The 22,039-nt window shown below is 37.3% G+C and overlaps 5 protein-coding genes across 6 annotated transcripts; 1 reads left to right on the top strand and 4 right to left on the bottom strand.

Annotated features, from left to right (window-relative positions):
- Positions 1–257: 257 nt before the first annotated feature.
- Positions 258–1,841, bottom strand: cinp (cyclin dependent kinase 2 interacting protein). The gene is made up of 4 exons (XM_039668514.2): positions 1,525–1,841; positions 1,287–1,419; positions 1,079–1,208; positions 258–778 (listed from the first exon to the last, which is right to left on the bottom strand). Exons 1-4 carry the CDS (start codon positions 1,689–1,691, stop codon positions 576–578), a joined length of 633 nt encoding a protein of 210 aa, XP_039524448.2. The 5' UTR covers positions 1,692–1,841; the 3' UTR covers positions 258–575.
- Positions 679–8,883, top strand: haus2 (HAUS augmin like complex subunit 2). 2 transcript variants are annotated; one of them, XM_089120432.1, is made up of 8 exons: positions 679–807; positions 2,249–2,294; positions 7,390–7,495; positions 7,583–7,678; positions 7,793–7,862; positions 7,951–8,083; positions 8,211–8,319; positions 8,565–8,883. In XM_089120432.1, exons 3-8 carry the CDS (start codon positions 7,409–7,411, stop codon positions 8,655–8,657), a joined length of 588 nt encoding a protein of 195 aa, XP_088976558.1. In that variant the 5' UTR covers positions 679–807; positions 2,249–2,294; positions 7,390–7,408; the 3' UTR covers positions 8,658–8,883. The 2 variants fall into 2 exon arrangements, with proteins under 2 accessions (XP_088976558.1, XP_039524455.2); XM_039668521.2 differs by lacking the exons at positions 679–807; positions 2,249–2,294 and adding an exon at positions 6,509–6,633.
- adprs (ADP-ribosylserine hydrolase) lies at positions 3,006–6,104 on the bottom strand. The gene is made up of 6 exons (XM_039668512.2): positions 5,656–6,104; positions 4,798–4,894; positions 4,510–4,717; positions 4,066–4,253; positions 3,626–3,726; positions 3,006–3,547 (listed from the first exon to the last, which is right to left on the bottom strand). The coding sequence occupies exons 1-6, from the start codon at positions 5,828–5,830 to the stop codon at positions 3,171–3,173; spliced, it is 1,146 nt and encodes a 381-aa protein (XP_039524446.1). The 5' UTR covers positions 5,831–6,104; the 3' UTR covers positions 3,006–3,170.
- A 419-nt stretch (positions 8,884–9,302) lies between the features above and the next one.
- heatr4 (HEAT repeat containing 4) lies at positions 9,303–14,881 on the bottom strand. Its single transcript, XM_039668530.2, has 12 exons — positions 14,692–14,881; positions 14,105–14,478; positions 13,524–13,702; positions 12,634–12,810; positions 12,321–12,490; positions 10,958–11,062; positions 10,741–10,859; positions 10,482–10,662; positions 10,322–10,391; positions 10,052–10,241; positions 9,880–9,958; positions 9,303–9,686 (listed from the first exon to the last, which is right to left on the bottom strand). Exons 2-12 carry the CDS (start codon positions 14,473–14,475, stop codon positions 9,594–9,596), a joined length of 1,734 nt encoding a protein of 577 aa, XP_039524464.2. The 5' UTR covers positions 14,476–14,478; positions 14,692–14,881; the 3' UTR covers positions 9,303–9,593.
- Positions 14,882–15,717: 836 nt separating this feature from the next.
- On the bottom strand, positions 15,718–22,019 carry LOC120477130 (transmembrane protein 151B). Its single transcript, XM_039668544.2, has 2 exons — positions 21,778–22,019; positions 15,718–18,528 (listed from the first exon to the last, which is right to left on the bottom strand). The coding sequence occupies exons 1-2, from the start codon at positions 21,880–21,882 to the stop codon at positions 16,978–16,980; spliced, it is 1,656 nt and encodes a 551-aa protein (XP_039524478.2). The 5' UTR covers positions 21,883–22,019; the 3' UTR covers positions 15,718–16,977.
- Positions 22,020–22,039: the final 20 nt, after the last annotated feature.

Below are 22,039 nucleotides of genomic sequence, written 5' to 3'. Positions count from 1 at the left end.
AAACTGACTTGAGGTTCTTATAATCTTTGACTGCAGCCTCATATGTTCCATTGTTTCCGTTATTTAGTAGTTTGTCCAGTGCAAAAGTCATTTGAAAGGTTGTTGCACTATTTTATTACTTTTTATATAATATCTGGTTTACTGTTTTGAAACATCTCAGCATTTTTAATACAAAGGGACATGTTCATTAAAACTTTTGTGAGTGAGTTTATGGAGTTAAGACTTTGTATGGTAAAGAAAGGAAATAGGACAAGAAATTACAGTATAAAAACATAATTTAATTTTTCCTGAGAAAAATTTGAAGGTTAAAACGGATTAAAGCTATATACATGTTGGGATATATTATTTTAATTTGTTCTCATGCATAGATTCTAGACCAGGGGTGCCCAACCCTGCTCCTGCCTGTCGACTGTCCTGCACATCCAACCCTTATCACACACACCTGCCTTTAATGTTCAAGTGATCCTGAATACCTTAATTGGTTGCTTCAGGTGTGTTTGATTAGGGTTGGAGATAAACTGTGCAGGACAGCCGATCGGCAGGAGCAGGGTTGGGCACCCCTGTTCTAGACAGAATTACAAAGGTCTGTGACCTGTTTCTAATAGCAGACTTTCTAATAGCAATTTTACACTGTCGTCAATGTAGGGTTGATACAGCCAGGATGACAGGTAGACCATAGAAAGATCAGTATTAGAAGTGTGGGCCAGTTCCTGAAGTATGGTCTTCTTCAGTGCCAACTCCTGCTTGTATGACTCGTAAAGCTTAGAAGATACTTCAGCTGCCATGAAGAGGACAAAGAAACAAAAGGTCAATAACATGGGATTTAAGTGGTAATTCCATTTTTAAAAATTACTTTGAGATTACATAGGATTTATGTGTATTCCAGCTACCAATCTGCAAATAATATATGATTATATTATGGGTGTCTTAAGGAGTCACATTTGCAGGGTGGTATTTATTGTTATTAATTTTAGAACCAAGCAAATTCTACTTAAGTAAACTGGACATATCGATAAAATTAACATTAATAGAAAGTGGGATAACTTGGTATGTGATTATGAGCCTTTCTTTCTCATACCAAACTGGTGCGTGGGCCACGTGTGGAACAGTGGTTCTGCTCTTCCTTTCTCTCCATACTGGAATGCTTCTAGCTCACAGATCCCACGCTCATCACTGACCATTTTCTCCATCTTTGACAGTATGTTTGCCTTTGGTGAAACAATTTGGACTACATAAATATGTTACAAAAACACAATACTGGTAAAACTCCTTCTCCAAAACTGTACCATTTTATCCACAACATCTTGTAACTTCACACATTCTTCCTCAAGCTCTTGGTTGTTCTGTTTAAGATTCTTTGAAGGGTCTCCAGCTGCCAAACTGCCTCCTTCCATCACCATATCAGACTCCATATTTGATCTGGGAACAGAGATGACAGGGAAAACAGGCTACAGGTGTAAAAGAGCAGGCAGATTTTTTGTATATCGTTTAATATTTATTGTCCAATTGCTATATTGAACTTACTTTTTGTTCAGTCCCAAATTAACAATTTTAGTCGCAATCGTGGATCCGTCGTCATTTAATCGCTCCCATTTCTGGATAAGATTATGCCAATCGGCGGCGTTGTCCTTAAATTTCCTGGCACTTCCGGTCAAATTGACTTTTTTCCCTGGGGTCGTGGACTCCGACATTATGATTTTTTTATTATTATTAATATGTCCAATGCATAAACAGACGCTGAATTAGGTTGTGCTTTTCATCAAAACGCAATTTATTAACTGAGAGCAAATTAACTATTTGCAAATGTGTCTCCTCTGTATAGTTGTCGTTTAATTCCTTCATACACCCAAAGTATTTTAATTCGTAAAAATCAAAAACATCGCAGAAACTCCAAACTCACGTGTTTTTTTCTTTTATCTACTTCTACTGTTTAATGGTATGACATTACAGGGTGCGTTAGTGACTCCTACTGGTCTGGAACAGAGACCTCCGAGTCCCGAGTTCCCTAGTGCAGCCTTGTGTGTGTGTGTGTATATATTAGTATATATATATATATATATATATATATATATATATATATATATATATATATATATATATATATATATATATATATATATATATATATATAGTGAACTTTAGGTGTGTAATTGTACCCCAGAGCGGGTTCTAGAGCCAATTTAATTATTTTTAGCCACATTTTGATTGGAACATCAATGTAAAAAGCTCTTTGTGCTTTGTCCCTCAGGTCACTAACAGCCTTCGTGAAGTTCCCTGTGTTGAATTATACCAAGGTATGTGTAGTTTTGAGTGTTCAAGAGACATGTTTTCTATTAAAATAGTGTAAAACAAACAAACAAACAAAAACATGCATGTAAATCATGTATACAAAATATGTTTTCAGTATATTGTGCATCATACTTATTTTTCAAATGTTGCAGTAATCTGTATGTTTCAAAATGTATAAAATTATATATATCGCCCTTGTGACAACTAGAATGAAAACAACTCATTTGGGGTTTTCCAAATAATTCAAATGTAATGTTTCCAAAAATCTTGAAGTATGTGATTACATATATTATAGATTTGAATTTCTCTATTCCTGAAAATTTGCCCACAGGCCTTTACATGTTTATTTCATTCACCTAAAGTGTAGTTGCATTTCCTCTCAACAGCCCCACAAAGGGTAGCAGACATCGCCTTCATCATAAAAATTCATGTGCATTACCCATGCTACCAGCCTACATTTTGGAAATGGGGAAAAATATGTTAAAATTCTCATGTTAAAATAATAATACTAAATAAACAGATCATTTTAATAAAATGCTGTTTATATAGGTTTAAATTAGGTTTTCAAAATTTTGCTCAAAATAAAAATTATAATAAAAAAAAAAAACTTAGTATTTAAAATCAAATTCACTTTTGAACTTTCTGAAGCTCACTGCAAATAGTTTTTAGAACCATTTTAAATATGACAAAGAAATAAAACACAAGATTAGTACCAATAAATTCATCCCATTTTTTTTCTTTTTTATTGTAAACATTTTGAACTGAAGATTCACAATTTTATAAACACAGATGATGGTATATAATCAAGTGCATTTGACACTATATGTCAAGTAATGTTTCTCTTATGTGTGGCTGCATGTTGCATATGGCCGTGTAGTGGGTCAGTCAGTTTTTGTGGTGTGCTGATCACTGGCGTGTGTGTACAGTTGATTATTCTTGTAGCTTGTTGTCCCCCTGTCCTCTTCGAACTGTGGAAGGCAGTAAAGATCATACAAACGGTGTGCTAAATCGTCAGCCTCCGCCACCCCTTCGCAGCTCATCTGCCAGCTCTGGGGAATGGAGTCGATGCCATAATGTGCCCCTGCGATTGCCCCTGCCATGCAAGCAATGGTGTCGGTGTCGCCACCCAGAGCCAAGCTGTAGGCTATTGTCCTCTCCAGTCCTCCGAACTGCTCCGGCAGCCCATCACGGGGCTCCAAACAATGCAGCACGCAGAAGATTGCGGTGGGCACTGACTGTAAGGCAGCAATGCCATTTCCTAATGCAAAGAAAGAGCGTCAACTAAAAGAAAAACACAGCAGAATGCCATTCTAAAAATGATCAAAGCAATACTAACCCAATTCAGATATGACCTCCTCAATGCTCACACTGTTTCTGTCCATAAGTTCTTTCACCCTGTGCAAACGTGAGCAATATGGGAAGTCTGATAAATTGAGTCTGTGGAATGAAACATAGTTTGTCAGAACCATAGAGAAATTTCTTTTTAATCATGTTTTAGTTTCAAGTTTATTGCCAAGACAACATTTCAAATTTTCATTCAAGCCAAGTTTTTTTTTTTCAGGCTTTATTCAAATCACAAAAACTTTTAGCGATTTAAAAAAAAAATTTAATGAACAAAAACAGTTTAAAAGTTCAAAATATATTTTTGTGTTCTACAGGTTTAGAACGACATGAGGATGAGTAAATAATAAAATCTGCATTTTTTTTTTTTTTTTGGTGAACTATACCTTTAAGAAACAAACACCTGCAGCTCATTTTTTTGATGGGCTCACTTACGCTTTAGCATCAAGCTGGGCTGTTTCATCTTTTTCCATATCTTCCATTTCTGAGATCAGTTTGTTGATGAATTCTTTGGGCAGAGCCAAAGCACCTTGGAGAGACAGATGGACAGCAAGGGCCTGCAACATCGCCCCGTTGTAGCCCAAAGAGCACGAGTGTGTTAACATAGCGCCAAGCCGTGAGTACTGCCAAAAGCAAATGCAAGGACAGAATGTTAGCCTGGGACAGTCCAAATTAGTGAAGTATTTAAATAAGTGGTTTTAACCTTTCTGACTCGAAGGCCGCCAACTGTTCAGCACAAAATTCAAATATTCATAGAATAAATTCTTGCTTAGGTGTGTTTTTAGCATTCTAATATATATGTAGTCTAAAGCTATTGTTGATTGCAATTCATTGTTTTATGGCAACTTAGCCCAAAATGCTAAAAGCTGAAGTTTTCACCTTGCGGACATCATTGCGACTTCTAAAGGCAAGGGCGAAAGGTGCTGCTCTCATGGCACCTCCATTCCCGAAAGAACCGCGGCCGCCAAACTGAGCCTGTGCCGGCTGGAAGACATCCTTCAGATGGGGAGATGCAAGCTTCCGCAGAACCTGTATGACGCCTGAGCCGTAACCTCGATCCGGAGCAAGGTTATACTCCTTTGCAAATCTGGAATCAAGTAAGATGATAAGGGAAAAGCAAATACTTGCTTAAAATGACTTTTTTAGCCATTTCCAGCAGTAATGTACCTTCGAGCCATGTCTCGTTCATCAAACGCCATCCTGGTGAGGAGTGAATCTGCAACGCATCGCATCATGGCCGTATCATCACTGTACTGAAGAATTCCTGGATAAAATGTAGATGAGATGTCGTCTAAAATTAACTAAGAAACACTGAATTCATAGTCAAGAATGTTTCATGGAAGTAAAACTTCTCTTAGGACCGAAAATATTTTGTAGAAATGGTACAAAACTTGTTGGCAATTGCTATATAAACACACAATCAAATTTTATGGATAGAAATGGCTAAATGGTCTTGTATCACACTTTTAATCTACCTGATCAAACATTACCACCATAGGAAGTATGAAAATACAGAGCAATTTTTGAGGTATGTAAATATGTGCTGCACGTTCCTCTCAATAATAAAATAAACAAGCAACAAAATTGAGAGAACGTTGCATGAGCCGCACTTGTCCAACCACTGGATGTGTGTGTATATGTTGGATACTGGATATGTTATGACTATAAATACAAATACATTTACTTCTATCATTAACTTTTATTATTACTAACTGTTTTTTTTTTCTACTATTTGTATTATTTTGTATTGAAATAAATCGTGCATCAGGTGAATAGGCCTATTACCATAAAATTCCCTTCTCTTTTTTGAACGCGAAAGATTACGAGTGGCCACTTATGAGGGATAAAATAGGGTTAACAAAGACTTCAGGACCTGCCAATGGTTATATATCACATATTAGCCTAGTACGTGATATGGCCTTCTGATATGGTCATACTGACGTAATCATAGAGTTAGAGATTAAATATCAAGGCTCAAGTAGATATTCTTTTAATATATATACATTGTGAATATGGAATGCTCACCGTCGCCCCGTGTTTCATCCTCCAAAGCGCTGAGATGCTGAAGGACTCGATCCAAAGGCACATCCACGGCGCCTTCAAACTCACCGCCTATACAGTCACCCAAAACAGAACCGACCAGAGCTCCGCGGAACCGTGACAACATCACCGGGGCTGCTAAACGCGCCGTAGCAGACATTTCTCCTACTGTACCTTATTGTTAACGCAAACTGCACGTGATAAACAGATTCAGACGACCCTTGTATGAATCTAGAACAGTGACATCTGGGGTTTGTTATGCTGGATTGTTGTTGTCATTGTGTGACCCGCTTCTTACCGCACCATGTCAAATATAACTGCATCACGATTTATTAAACTATTCGCTGAAATAATATTTTCGATTGACTTACTCAAATATATATAACTAACTTTGCAGAAAGGGTTTTGTCTATTTTTTAATGCCTTCTTTTCATTATTTAATTACAGGAACCTATGCAAACAGCAATGAAGTGCTCACTGCGCAGCTGCTGAAGTAACGTTAGGTGATGTGAGGTTTCGATGTCTGCTGATTCGACGAATTATAAATCATGAAATTCTTTAAAAACCGTTATATGCAAGTCATATATACATATGTTTATACTTTTGTAGTTTATTTATAATATTAATATTTATTTACTTCTAATTAAAGTGCAGAAATGTTGTTCTTTGTATGTATTTGTGAATCTGCTGACCTGATAATGTTCATGACAAGGAAGTTGCGGTTGCATTGCGCATCGCGCTCTATTTTCTATGATCTGTATGTCATATGCTTATTATTCAGGTTAGCGATGAATCCTGTGCCAAATGTATGCATTTGTTGACGATATCTGCTCTTCTTTGACGCTTGCGTAGTTGTGCTAGTGTTCAAGTGAGAAGTTACGAAGAGGCGGTAATTTGAAACAACACAGACGTTTTATTTGCCAATATCTGGCAGATCAAGGATATCACATTCAAGAACGACAGGTAAAATACGGAACGATATGAAAATCATAAGTCACGCAGCAATAGTGTCAGTATCTATATTAATATAACAGTTGCTAATCATATCAACTAAGAGCAACAAGCTATCTATCTAGTTTTACTTTACTGGGCGTTCATTGTTTTAGAGTCTAACATGTTTTACGAGGGTTCATTTAATGTCTCCAATACCAATGTCCATCAGTGGACCACAGAGCACCTAAAGGTATTCAAGATTAAAGTCACCATGGAATCAAAGTAGACAATTTCTATTTTTAATGGAATATTGTATTATTTATTATAAAAGGTTTATCCGTGCACATCATTATTTAAATAAAATTTAAAAAAATCATTTGTCCTTGTAATCTTTTGTATTGTTTTGTTGTTTAAAGCAAAAAAAACAAACAAAAAATTATAAAAATAATAAATTCCACATGGACAAAATCAAGTCCTGCCTTACATGTTATCTGCATACTTGGATACGCATTCCGTTTCATGCTGACTTTAAATGTTTTTTCGGGGGAAAGCAATACGATTGCAAGATAATGTAAAATGTTTAAGCAAACACAAAGGTTTTGCGGGTAAAAGAAATAATTCTTCCTACCATAATGATTCCCACAACAAGAATGTTCATAGGGCCTATGACAAAAAGATGCAATCTGTTAGTTTTGATAAAAGACAATTCCCTGGGACATGAAAATGTCCATATCTGAAAAACCACCATAATTTATTAGGGTTTTTTGTTTGTTTTATTGCCACCAGGTCTGGAATCACATATGTAATGAATCCCTGGGACCCCATTACTTATACAGTGACACCTGCCGCTAAGATTTTAGCCAGATGTGTAACATCAGGCACCATGACACAGGTAAACCAAGAGAATTATTTTTTTCTTACACTGATTATAAACTGTCCTGGTGGTTAATGTGATGCATTTGTGTTATGAATCTTATAGGAGGAGCTTGATGCTCTCCCACAGGATTCAGAAGTATTTTCCTCGTATTTACTTGAAGCTGAGCAGCTCAGCAGAATTAGACATGATCTTGATCAGGTTGGAAACAAACTAGAGCCGTGATTTTTTTTTTTTTTTTTTTTTTGCCACTTCTTTGATTTTCAAACCTTAAACCACTGAAATGATTTTCTATTTGTCATCATATTGTTTTAGACTAGTTTAGATTTAGAACTGCTGAAGCTGGAAAGAGACGGTGCAGACGTCACTCACAGTCATTACCTCAGTAAGTGTTGGAAACAGAATCGCGCGCATAAATCCACATTTCAATATTGAATATTAAAATTTTACTAATAAGTGTGTTTCTTTGTTAGGTCAAAGGTTTGCTTCCTTGCAACAGTTCACTTCCCATCTTCAGGAAGTATTGCGAGATCAGACAATCCTGCTAGAGAGACTCACAAAGCCACTGTGTCAGCAGAACCTGCCCATTCAGGCAGATCTTCACAGGTCAGAGGCGTTTAATGTCCCACTCAAACAAAATGGTCTTCGTTTGGAGTTTTAAATTGTGCTTTTGTATTGAAATAATTACTTGCAGTATTGATTATTGTTTAATGTAACATAAATCTGTGTACAGATATCTGGTAGAGCTCATGGGGATGGTGGTGGAGTTCATTCAGAACCTGGAAATGAAAATTGAGATTGTTCGAGCAATTCCAAACACTGGTAGTTATCTGAGTAATCTGGTAAGTCTATACACACACACACACATACACACACTCAGTATGTATGTTTCATGGTGTAATGAAACAATCATGGTGCAATCATGGTGGTCATTTGAACTAAAAATATACAGATCTATGGTGGTTAAAGGTTCAAATAAATATGTTATGATTTGAAACCACATTCTATGTGATGTTCATTACCTTTATTCTTGCAAACATGTCACGTTTATAATGCAAATTCATATTATAACTGTTCTCCCTATCAGAACAATGGCAGAACTCAACTGCTGGCTCAAGTCACTGAGGTTGAGAACCTGTACAAGCAAATTCTTAAGCGACGAGGACATTCACAGGAATGAAAATGACTTTATACATCGAAATATAAGCTTTCATATTTTGTTTAATGTTGTTCTTTTCTGTGTACCTAGTGGTTGTTGACAAGGAACTTTGATACATTAGAGAAAACTGATTTATGGATTATATTCTGCAGCAGTATATATACATTTTCAGGCATGTTTAATTTTTTGTGAGTTTTTCTTTTGTAATAATTATAGTAAATAAATCTTTCAGTGCTAGGAACCAGCATCATGTATTATATTGTTTGTGTTAGGGATGCACGATATATCGGCCAACATATCGGTATCGGCTGATATATGTTCATTTTTAATGTTATCGTTATCGGCCTGGTAAGAAAATGTGGCCGATATATTAAAGCCGATAAATAATGTATTATTCCCTTCAGCTGAGACACTTGTTGAGAACTGTTTATGTTTTTGAATTTTGAAATTTTGAAATATGATTGAAATCTCTTCAAAAAATGAAAATTTGGTTCGGGACAACATGTGCAACGCAAATCTGTCATATCGGCTGAGAACATCATTATAATTGTGCGCTTGGGACATGGATTTAATTGTGAGACTTTTGTTTTTGAAATCAGGCTCTCAAAATTAGATAAAAAATTTGGATTTAAGTTTATCGGCCGATATATCGGTTATCGGCTTTCAAATATAAAGAATTATCGGTTATCGGTATCGGCCAAAATTTTCATATCGGTGCACCCCTAGTTTGTGTACAACATACAGCCTACTTTTACTGATACCTCAATATACTATCAGTGTAAAATCAGTGACCTGCGGGATACTTGATGCATCAAAGCATTTCTGGACGTTTATAGCCTGTTTGCTTGAACGTCAGTGACTGGAGTGAATTATGTTTAGGTGGAACAACTCAAAAGGTTTGATTTAGTGTTCAGGAATTTGAATATATTATATAGTTGGACAAATGAAACCATAAATTCAGTACAATAAGTTCTGCTGTTGCTGCTTTCCCATCTCTTCTAATAAGAGTACTTTCTGTGCAATGATGTGTTTTGTACACAACTGCTCCATCTATAGAAAAACAGAAAAATATCAACAGGCAATTAGTGTGATACTGAGATATCTATTTCTATTATAGAGTAGTGATTCTTATATCTGATATCTATTATAGAGTAGTGATTCTTAACCCGCAAACCTACAAGGGGGGCATATTTTATGACTTGCATTTAAAAATTGTTTACACCTGTTGCATTCCCATACTAACCTGGAGCTTTATCTCATGAATCTTGCTTTCATCTCCCTGCAGGCTGTACCCATGCTTTTTCAGAAGATCTTTAATGTGTCTTAGTGAGAAAAACGATTAAAGTAGCATTCAGAAAACTGAAAAGTTTTTACAATCTTACTCCCAAAAATGACAGTGGTCTATAAGCACATACCTTTGCACCTCAGCGTTGCGTTCCAGTGCATAACGCTCTTGTAGGAAATGCTGTAACTCCGGGCCCTTTGCGTCTAAAGTGCTCAGGGCCTCACAGGCAGCAATGCGCACACTGGGCTCTTCCTCATGGTGTACAGCCCACATCAGCAACTCCTGGACAGCTGGGCTCATCCAACCTATTTTCTTTAAAGCTTCATTTATATAATGATATTTCTTTAGTGTACTCATAAAAATAGTAACATAGAATGCCTGCAGTCATTTTCAAGCTCACCATTAATTGCTTCCACTTTCACCTCCCATATTGGCTCATTCTGCATCAGATTAATAAGCTGATCAACGACCTGTAGAGATGTTTTATGCGGTTATTCGAGTGAACCCTCAATTTATTTTTCAATCAATTGTGCGTTTGCACAGCTCCTTCATCTCCTCACCGACTGGTCTTCCATCATCAGAGAGGCTGCAGTCAAGCAAGCTTGTTTGCGCACAGTCACATAGTCATCTTTAAAGCACTGAAGGAAAGTGGGCAGTAGCTTGGGTGTCATTATTTTGAGTTGACCAATTAAGATCAGCGCTTCCAGACGCCAAGCGGTTGGACCCTCCTCCAGTTTTTCGCTGTGGAGAAATTGATTGTCTATTAAGAATTAACTGAATATAAATGCTTTGATGTGTCTGTTGGGTTGAGATAGTAACCTCAGCTCACTGTGCATTTCTCTGGCCACGTTCAGTTTACTCAGAGCCAGTGCTGCAGCATGACGAACAGCACAGCTCCAGTCGTTCCACATCATGTGTATCAGTTTGTTGCAAACATCCTGCATGAAAAGCATTTCTAGCATGTTCAGCAATCTTGGAGATATTAGATATGTAGATATAGGTGTCTGAAATGTCTTAAAGAATTATATTATGATACCTTGTTGATTTGACTTTTGAGCTGTGCAATGCTTGTACAGGCCTGAACTCGCATTCTCCAGTTAGCGCTGTTTAACTCTTCTGCTAGAAGAGAGCGTACTAGTGTCTGGATGGGAAATACCATGCGAAATATAGGGGGGGTCAAAAATATTAGTTTGAAAGAAAGAAATATTTATTGAGCAAGGATGCATTAAATTGATTAAAAGTGACAGTAAAGACATTTATGATGTTACAAAAGATTTCTGTTTCAATTAAATGCTGTTCTTTTGATCTTTCTATTTATCAAAGATGTATCATGGTTTCCACTTTAAGAAAACTTTTGCTGATAATTTACTCACTCCCATGTCATTCAAGATGTCCATGTCTTTCTCTCTTCACTCGAAAAGAAATTAAGGTTTTTGATGAAAACATTCCAGGATTTTTCTCCATATAATGCACTTTACTGGTAACCAAACGGTTCAAGGTCCAAAAGACAGTTTCAGTGCAAACTGTTCAAAGAGCTTTAAACGATTCCAGACGATGAATAAGGATCTTATTAAGCGAAACGAGCGGTCATTAAAAAAAAAAAACGTTTATGTTTTATAAGCTCAAATGCTCGCCTTGTTCTGTTCTGTGATGCGCATTCGTGACTCTCCTGTTCGAACTTTTTTATCAAAATTAACAAATCTTTTTTTCATGTGGGAAAAGATGCGATCTTATAAAACCATTTGAGCGTATAAAACTTAAACTTTGTCTTTTTTTTTTTAAATGAGCGATCGTTTCGCTTAAAAAGACCCTTATTCATCGTCTGAAATCGTTTAAAGCCCTTTGAACAGTTTGCACTGAAACTGTCTTTTGGACCTTGAACCGTTTGGTTCCCATTGAAGTCCATCATATGGAGAAAAATCATGGAATGTTTTCATCAAAAACCTTAATTTCTTTTCGACTGAAGGAAGAATGAAATGGACATCTTGGATGACATGGGGGTCAGTAAATTATCAGCAAAAGATTAAAAAAAAAAAAACATTGATAATATAATAAAAAATATTTCTTGAGCACCAAATCAGCAAATTGCAATTATTTCTTTAAGTATTATTTGACACTGATGAATGGTGGTGGAAAACTAAGTTTTGCCATTACAGGAATAAATATTTATATATATATATATATATATATATATATGTATACAGTAATTTAGAATAGTAATAATATTTCACAATATTAAATGCAGCATAAGAAACTTCTTTCAAAAACATAAAAATCAACCCCAAACTTTTAAACTTACGTTTATGACAAAATGTGAACAAGATAAAAGTTTACATAGTCATAAATGATATGCAAAAATATGTGTCTTTTATGCAAAAACCAGTGCGAGAGAGACTCACAGTCTTGCTGCTGATGTGTGAGAGTAACTTCATAGACTGCTCCTGATCTGAAAGAGCGTCTCTAAGGAAGTGCTGTGACAGGAGTCTCTGTATGACAGCTTGACTTGCATCACCGTCGATAGCCAAGCACTGCGCCGCCAGCCAGCTGTCTGCACCCGTGCCAGAGGGGTCTGAGTCATAACATATGATGGTCATTTTGAGTCAACATCGGAGTAGGATAGATTGCTTTACTTGTGATATTAATGTTTGTTTTAGAGTTTATTTTAAATGACATTTTTAGTTTTCAAGTAATGGTCTCCTTTCATTTATGCACCTTGTTTTATCATGTTTCGTAGAATGTCTCTGGCGGGTGTGTTAGGTGTCCTCATGGCATACTGGCACACTGCAGAAGTCATCTGAACTCTCTTCACTGGATCCTCAAGGGCTGAGACAATGAGAGCCTGCAAATCTTGCGGTACCACCTTCAACTTCCATTTCTTACTATGTTGAGCTGAGCAAAAAAAATTAGATGGAAAATATATTTATTTTCTACTTCAATTAATTACTGCCTTAAAAGGGTTTATATTATATTATAATAAATACAACACCATGTTGTAAACATCAGTAAGATGAAAATAATTTTCTTATGCTCACCAAGGCTGCATTTATTTGTTCAATAATCCAGTCAGATATTTGACTATTTAAAACAACTAAAATGCAATGATCATGGCAAAGCTAAATTATCAGTAGCCATTACTCATTATTCGTCACATGATCCTTCAGAAGGATGTGGTGCTCAAGATTTGCTTTTACTTTGATCAATGTCGAAAACAGTTTAATATTTTTGTGGAAACCTTTGGTGAATAGACCGTTCAAAATAGCAGCATTTAAAGTATTTGACAGATTTTTTTTTAACAATGTATAAAATTTTACTGGCACTTTTGATTAATCTTAAAAGTATACATTTCTTTAAAAAAAAAATGTTGTCTTTCTGAGCCCATTTTTTTTTTAATATGAATTTAAAGATGTATTTTGAGCTGACAGATTAACATGCTTTGCCAGGGTGAAGCTCTTCTTGTGGTCCATTAACTGCTCTTGATGCGTTAAGATGGCCTCCAACCGCACTGTGTAATTAGGGTCACTAAGAGCTCTTTTAAAGCATTTTTAACACTAATAGTGCACTTTAACTGCAAGTAAACAACCACACTACATAAGTAAGTCTACCTGAGAAGTTCTCCTGTGTAAAGGCATTCTCTGTGACATGGCTGCCTGGACGTGGATTCAGAATATCCTGCAGACGAGGGGTCTGTGGGATCTCAATGTGCTTGACGGTCACAGTTGCAGTCTTATTTAAGTGGTTCTGCACATTGATGCTTATTGGAGAGAGCCCATAACCTGGTATCCTGTTAAATAAGGACAGACACCACAAAATATCAACAACAACAATGTGAAATTCAAGTGTGTTAAAGGGATAATCCACTCCCAAATGAAAACTTTGTCAATACCCTCATGTAATTCCAAACCTGTGTGCATTTCTTTCTTCTGTGTGACATACACACAAGAAAGGTATTTTGAAGAATGTTGGTAACCACAGTTTTGGTTCCCATTGTCTTACATTGTATGGACAAAAAGCACAATGTAACAGAAGCTTTTGAGTTACCAACATTCTTCAAAATATCTTCTTTTTCATTCGTAAGTTTGGAACACATAAGGGTGAGTAAATGATGACAGAATTTTCATTTGTGGGTGGATATCCAATTATAAAAGCATTTTGATGAAAGCAGAAGATTCTGTGACAGTATTACCTGTGTTGTTTCCTCTGCTGCAACAGATTACTAGTCTTATTTTGTGCCGGAGCCTGTAATGAAATTCTGCCTTCTTCTTGGGTTAAAGTATTCATGTAACAGTTTCTTTTTTTCTTTCCATGCTTCTTTTTTTTCTTTAATGTTGTAGATGGTGCTAAGGGGCCTGTGGTATGGAAAAGCCAGCTAAAATCAAATTTTCTGTATGAAATGGTTCCCATCTCACAAATAACTTCTTCAGAGAAAGAAAGGTGCTGGCTTGTGTTATTCAGAAACTGTTTGTAAAGACACTCCTCTCTGCGCTTGCTATGGTGCTCTGGTCTCCAGTTTGCATGCTGTAAACTCATGGTTGTCTGTGAGGCCTTATGGGACATTGTCTAAAATAGAAACAAGGATCAAATAGAAATTGATTATTTGATTCTTAAAGCCTGCTGGGTTAAAAAAAAGCAGCCTTTTTAGCTATTAAAAGACATCTGGAGCCTGCTGTAAAACACTACATATCAACCCAATTAATAAATACATAAAATATATATATAAAAAAAACATAGCCTAAGCCACTGACTGTGTTGTTACTATGAAAAGCCACCTACCGCCACACTTCACAAATCACGTCTCCACAGGAATCACAGCACAGAGATCACACTGGAAATTTCATTACATTTATTTTTCACAGCAGTTTTAATCAAATGTTTAGACCGAAATTGAGTTTAAAATACTTTTTAATAAAACAAGCAAAGCGCGTCGCTGACAGGTAACGTTTTAAAGTTACCAGAGCTCAGACAGCGCTCAAAAGTAGGCATAGCAACGAGCCGCGCTTGTTTTGCTGCAGAGCGGCTGCCATGGCTCCTTGACATTAACTAGGGATTACACATAAATAGATGCCTCATTGGGTTATATAGCCGTCCGACATATTGGAACAGTCATAACCGGTCCGTGAAAATTCGAGAGTCAGATGTATTAACACCTGGAGATGATTTGGCTAACACAGTAGGCTACAACAAGAAAACTGCTTCAACTAACAGGACATTAAAAGTTACTATAGGCCTAATAAAAGTAAAAAAAGTTTTTTTTTAAAGTACCATAGTTAATTCATATAAAAGCACAAAGCAACACATTTCTTACCTGTAAAAAGTTAAATTTCGTCAGTTGATGACACGTTGACCGTTCCAAGATGGCCAATCAAAAGGCGGGTCTGTTCCGGTCTGTTCACAGAAGAGGAGTGCGAATTCCAATGTTTTAACAGAGGAAGAGAGCATGGTAAGATACGTAAATAACGTAATATCTGATCCGTTTGACAGTAAGACTGACTGTAATATTGAAAATGTGAATCAAAAATATGATATGTATATGATTCATATCTGAATGTGATGAGACAAGAAATATTTTGTGTTTTCGACATTACATATGCAAATAATTATTATTATAATAATAATATCCCAGCAAATTAAGTTGACCTAAGGAGAGCAGCCCCAAAATGCATCTCTTTTACAAGATTTGTTGTGAGTGATTCTAGCACAGTTCAGCTACTTTCTGGTGCACAGCTGTTTTGACTTTGGCAAGCGAGTTATGGGCCAAGAACACACCATATAATTCCATGCAGCATCTGGGATGAATATAGGATTCCTCCTGACAGGCGGAGGATTCCATCACAATAGTTTCACACAATATGAGACAATGCTGACTACACAATAGAGCAAACAAAATCAATCATGACCACATCTACACATGAAAACAATGAACAAATCGGTGTATATAAAAGACGTTCCGGGGGACATTTTGTAACATGTTTTAGCACTGGTGCAATTTTATTCTGCACTATTTTTTTAACAGTCACTGCCATTTCAACAGCATTTCTTGTCTTTCTCACAACCTTCAAACATACAGGTCAGGCCATTACATTCACTTTAAAGGGGAATTGCTAGATATGATGAGTCTCTCTCATTAAACTCATTTTATGAGCCGATGTATTTTGAATGTGATGTCTTCTGTCACAGGGACACATTGATATACCAAGGTGTGAAGGACCATATTGCTCTTTCTGGAAATCTCTTCAGAGGGACAGTATCCAACAAGCTGCATACATAGATCACCTGCTTCTTTGAAACAATGTGAGCAAATTGCCATGCAACCGTAGCTTATATAAACTGAACATCATACAATTATTTGATGCCAACATATTCATTCAATGGATCAGCAGCATTAACAAAATAACACAAAAACAACTACTAATGATAAAAGAAATATAAAATATCCAAAAAGATATCAGTAAAGGTTACAAACTTTTAAAGAATGTATTAAAATCTATTTTTATTTAAAGATTTAGGGATATTCCAATTTCTTTTATTTAACAAATAAATATTTGTAGTCTTTAATAATCATAGGAATGCTAATCTTTTTCTCAAGCTTTGATAAATTAATTTGATAAAACATCAAAACATCTGTATTATTAATAAAAAATTAAATATATATATAAATTTAACTGACATTTGTCAGCCAACCGTTAATAACCAGTGTCAATTAATGGTTGATAATTCCAATCCAGCCCTTTAATTTAAATCAAAATGTAAACAAAACAGTCTTCAATGCTGGCCTGAATACGCCACATTTATAATTTAGCATGTGTTAGTGTGGCGAGCAGGACAAGGCCGAGAGCGCACCGCTCTCTCACGGCCCTCGGCCTCGTCCTGCTCGTCAAAGTTAGCTTTTAGAGCAAGATATATTTCATGAGAACACACTTCATCAGTTCGACGCCAAGCAATTCCTCTAAATGAAAAAGCCATGTTGGCCACTTTCTGCGTAGTGCAAATAATGATGTTTAACGAACCTTTTCTATCACTGAAATAGTCAAGTTCAAGTCCTGACAAGTTCAAGACACTTTAAACCGAAGTCTCCACACAACAGGAGTCTCTACGAACATAATAACTCCTCACCTCTGAGGAGTCCCCACAGCCCTCAGGCCGATGTACTATGAGGACTGGGAAGAAGCGAGCGTCTTGGTAATTCGGCGGGCTGTCATTAAGGGCAAGCTGACTGGTGTAAGACCTGCAGCACTGCTCATCAGGGCAGCAGCGCTCTGTAAGTGTACTACTACGGCTTCTCCACAGTCCCATAGTGCGCCTGGAGCCGTACATGCGGCACAACGAGAAGTGCGAGGTGTCCAGGGACAAACGGGAGTGGAAGGTGTGCCGAGAAAAGATGGAGGAACAGCTAGAGCTGATCGTTGGCTGTCTTCGGTCGCCTTCTTCTTGGCAACAGTGCTCACAGTTCTGCACCAACGTCCCGTAGCTCTGCGTTGAGCAGCTGTCCAACAGCAATCGATTGGAGCAAATGCTGTCTCTGTGGTTTGACCCAGAAGCCCCCAGGTTCATCAGCATGGCTTCCGAGTAGCTGGGTATAAGCTGGCGGTTTGAACGAATGTGCCATTCCAGCTCCGTACTATCCACCGTTTCTACTCTTGGAAGGCCATAGCGAGTGTCCAACACGGTGGCATCAGCCTCTGGAGACGGGCTGTTGTTGCTATACTCTAGTCCGAAGAGTTTCTCGACTTGGTAGTGCACAAACGCCGTCCGGTACTCGATTAGCACTCGCAGTGGCCAGGAGAGCATGAGGAGAGCCGCTATCCAGAAGGTGACCCGCGAGGTGTACCACGGGAGTTGATCGGGATCCACATAAGCGATGAGGTGCTCTTTAAAGTCGACGTTCTTCAGAAGCATGCCTTCTCTGGCTTCCATGTAGTCGTCCAAACCCTCGATTTCCGAGAAGAACCTGGCTCGCTGGTTGAGGTATGAATTTTCAGGACCCGCTCCTGCGAAGCTGAAGCACTTGGAGAAATGCAATCGCGTCGCTGCGTGACCCTCCAGTCCGCGCAAATTTCGTGAGACGTCTCTCATTCCGCAGCGGCTGTAGTCGAATTCGCCCTCTGCCACGTGCGTGTTAACACGCTCATGAAAAACCTGCGTGGTCGTGTAGGCATCTCCATTCCTGTAACGCGTCACTTGCCGAGTCCTACGTACAAAATGGTAACTGATGGCTTTCCACCAGACGCACGGTCGGGCTTGACGCATGCGCAGAACCCTTTCGTACACGCTCTCAACGTTGGCCTTGCACTGCAACTCGCTGCGGGCGCGACAGTGCCAGCACTCCATAAGGTAAACGGCGTAGAGCATGAGCAGGAAGGCCAAGGGGATGTACACATAACCGTCAGAGCAAGGGCTCTCGTGGTATATCATGGAGCGACCTCCTCTAAGAGAGTTCATTGAGGCTGTGAGGGAAGTACTGGAGGAATCGAAGCTCAGCTTGGTGACCTGGGTGAGCTGACACCAGGCCACGGCACCGAGGCAGCTATACATGAGCAAGGAAAGGAGAAGGCAACGCCAGTGCGTCTCGCGGCACATAGAGGCACTCAGGGACTGCTTTATTGGCCATTGCTACAAGGAATAATGAGAAAGATAAAGAGTAATTAGCATATTGTAAGGGAGACAGACTTGCTGTGAACGAGAAAACAAGAGGTAATGAATAAACAAACCATCAGAGATTTAGTTTCACTTATGTAAGACAATGATAATGTACGAGGGGATCGTATTTCCTCACATCAGTGTAGTTAAAACTAAAACTACTAAAGCGATTTCTGAGAAATGCTGCTGATATTTGAAATCACCAGAAAGATCATACTCCTATCTTGATAGGTCCACCCCCAAAATTCAGGCGGCATCCGATATAGCATAAAAAATGAAAATTGAGTGACAAAATAAGTATGTCCGAATTCATAGTAGTCATAAAAGAGTAGGCATACTTCTTCTGGCGAGATGCTAAAGTGTGCATTCGATGGACACTTTGCTATCCCATGAGGCCACGGGAGATGATTTATGAATGGAAGTGAAGCAATGTAACTGATGCTGGTAGGCTCACATGATAAAGACAACATGGCAAATGTAGTACATCCAGGTTATATTCCTACTACACATTTATACAATATAGAACATTTTTAGCGGTTGTGAAGTACTTATTCAAAATAAGTACCAACCTAAGAGAGTATGTGATTTCGAACGCAGCCTAACCTGCTATGCAACACAGGCCTAATAAGTGTATAAACACACCTCACTGTTGATTGGCCTCAAGTGTGTGTTTCGGTGCTCGGTTCAATCCACTTTTTAACAGCATTTCTCAGAAATCGCTTACTGTACCTTTTAAAACTAATTTTCCGTAATTGAAATAAAGCTGAAATAATCATATAAATTATCATAAAAATTAGAAATGTGTGAAAAAGTGAAATAAGTTGAGGCTGAAGTACTAAAATTATGTCAGCTAAAACTGAAATAAAAAATCTGAGTCAAATATTAATAATTAAAACAGTAATAACAATGTCAAAAGCACAAAGTTAGTAAAACCTAATCGAAAATTAAAATGAAAACTGGAAATATAACAATAAAACCTTATTTGAAATAATAATAAATAGTATAATAATATTGTATAAATAATAAAATAACAGTGCCTTAGCTCTCCAGTGCATCTTAAATGTCCTATACCTTTAACCTCTTCATGTACACTTCTAATAAAAATAAAATAAGTTTAAAATAAAATGTTTTCATTTGAGTCTACTTCAAACAAAGTGCAGACAACGCATTAAGAGTAAACCCTGAACATGACTAGAGGGATATAGATCTTTGTGAGAAAGTGGGGCCTGACAAGACTGAGGATTTGTAGCAATCCCTCAGTTTAGACTTAATTACTTATAGTACATCCTGACACAAAGTCTCAAGAAAACGTCTATTAAGCCTATAAGCACTCACTTGCTTTAGACTTGTTAACCATTTGACCATTTTGCAGGTAATTCAATTTTGTAATGACATTTTTCTTTTCCTCATCATGAGGGCCCTGTGTATCCATGCAATGATCAGTAGAAACAAAACATGCTGATGTCATTGCCACTTTGTCTTGAGCCAATGGCAGACAAAATCCATTGAATTTTTTACATTTTTGTTTTTACTCAACCTGCAGGAGAGTGGCTCAGCAATGATTTTGTGTGCTAAATCTGAACTTGATTCCATTCTTTAGTAAAGCACAGAAGTGGAAAAGGACCTTGCTCCTAATTGTGAGTTTGAATCTCATTCAAAGGGTTCAAGTGAGCTGAATAGAAATTATGATGAAAAAATTACAGCTTTTAAAAATACCATAATAATCTACTTTTAGTTATCAAATATCTGAGAAGTTTGTGTTTTGAGTTAAAAAAAACTGTATCATGCTCAATATTTGTATGAGTTGAGAATGTAGGCCTATGTTGTCCAGTAAGTGTACATTTCAGCAGCTAATACCACTGCTTCTGATATTTATAAGGGTTGAAAGGCTTTTAAAGAGGGAAGAGTGAGGCGCAACATCAATAATAGAAATCCAGCATGAAAGAGAATACTCTGACAGAGCTAACAGTCAGCCATTCAAAAGCATACTCTAGAAAAACTGCTCTTATCCTCACTGATCTGAAACTTTGGGCATAATATGATTTAAGATACAAAAGCATTATAGTTAAAGCTTGATAATGACATCAGGAATACCAAACGTGGAAGCACTGATTTTGTTTGTCAGTTGTTTTAAAGAAAATAAGTTTAATTTGAAAGTGCTGTGATATATATATATATAGGCACTGCAAAATATATGCAGTATAATCAACACAATTCAATCATATTTATTTTATGTTTACTGCTTTAGATAAAGAATAAGATCTTGAAAATACCAGTCAAATCAACATGTCAGTTCAAATGTAATTTTTCAGAAGAAAAAAAAAGAAAAAAGAAGCAAATTACAGTTCTGAGATCCAGCGAGCAGGATTTGTTTGTAAGCTGAGGGAAATTCAGAACTTGCAGGGCATGAATGCTTCACAAAACCATATGAACCCAGAGATGCAGATTTGACTCAGCATCAGTCACAGACTTTTTAGTATGTTAGCCTATATAAAGGTTTTAAAAACTGCTCAAAAAGTGCTCTAACTCCCTCTGTGATTCTCAAGCTACAGTAGCAGGCATCTTTTCCTTAACTGCAGTTCCATAATTACCGCAGTGTATTCCAGAGGTGTTAATCAATCATATAAAGTGTGTGGTTGAGTGCAGTGAATATATAACACATTTAGACATTTATAACGCATTTAGAGCTACTCCTGATGTAAAATACAAATGCACTTTCTAAATTCAGTCAACGTTTGTCCTGTCTTGTCAAAATTATTGTCATTGTGGAATCAAGCAGCAGCACTGATTTTAAAATAGGCTATCTCCACAAAAAAATTTACGAGGCGTCTCAAACATTCTCCTAATACCAGTATAAACCATTATAGCATCCTGTGAGTTTATTACTCATGATCTGCAGTCAATAATCTCTTTAAAAAAACTTTTTTTTAGCCTATAGGCTGATTATCAATAACTTGTGCACCATGAAGTTTATGCATCAATTGGAAGCAGATACATTTTAAGGGTATCACTTTTAACAGTTTCTTTTATAAGTGAATTTAGCAGGCTATACAATTATATTTTTTTCAATCTCAGACATACTGTGTGGACCAGCCTTTTACTGGAAGAAGTCAAACCACAATAAGACAATTACAGTCTACATGAGGATATAATGCAGAAATCCCTCTCCTCCATGACTATGAAACAGCACTGATGATGGCAGTCATAAGACTCATCTCATACCTCTTCCAGCACATCGAGAGTGGCCGGTGTCTCCGCGCCACCATCAGGGGAGCTAGGCGCTGTGTCCTCCGCAGTAGTGTCAGTTTCCAGATCTAGAGACAACATCCTGCGGCAGGTGTAACATTGCAGTCAAATATGTTAACTGCAATACTCCGTCTTTCTCAATGAAATACGCTTTAGGACGTTGTTTTACCCGGCTGTGGTGGGTTTGGGATGGATGCCAGGAACGCCGGGGATCCCGGTCTGGGTGTTCCCAATCAGG

This window comes from Pimephales promelas, chromosome 15 (genome assembly GCF_988280905.1).
Source record: "Pimephales promelas chromosome 15, fPimPro1.hap1.1, whole genome shotgun sequence".
NCBI classification, from domain to species: domain Eukaryota; kingdom Metazoa; phylum Chordata; class Actinopteri; order Cypriniformes; family Leuciscidae; genus Pimephales; species Pimephales promelas.
The sequence above is the reverse complement of the archived record's forward strand: the minus strand, read 5'-3'. Positions and strand labels throughout refer to the sequence as shown.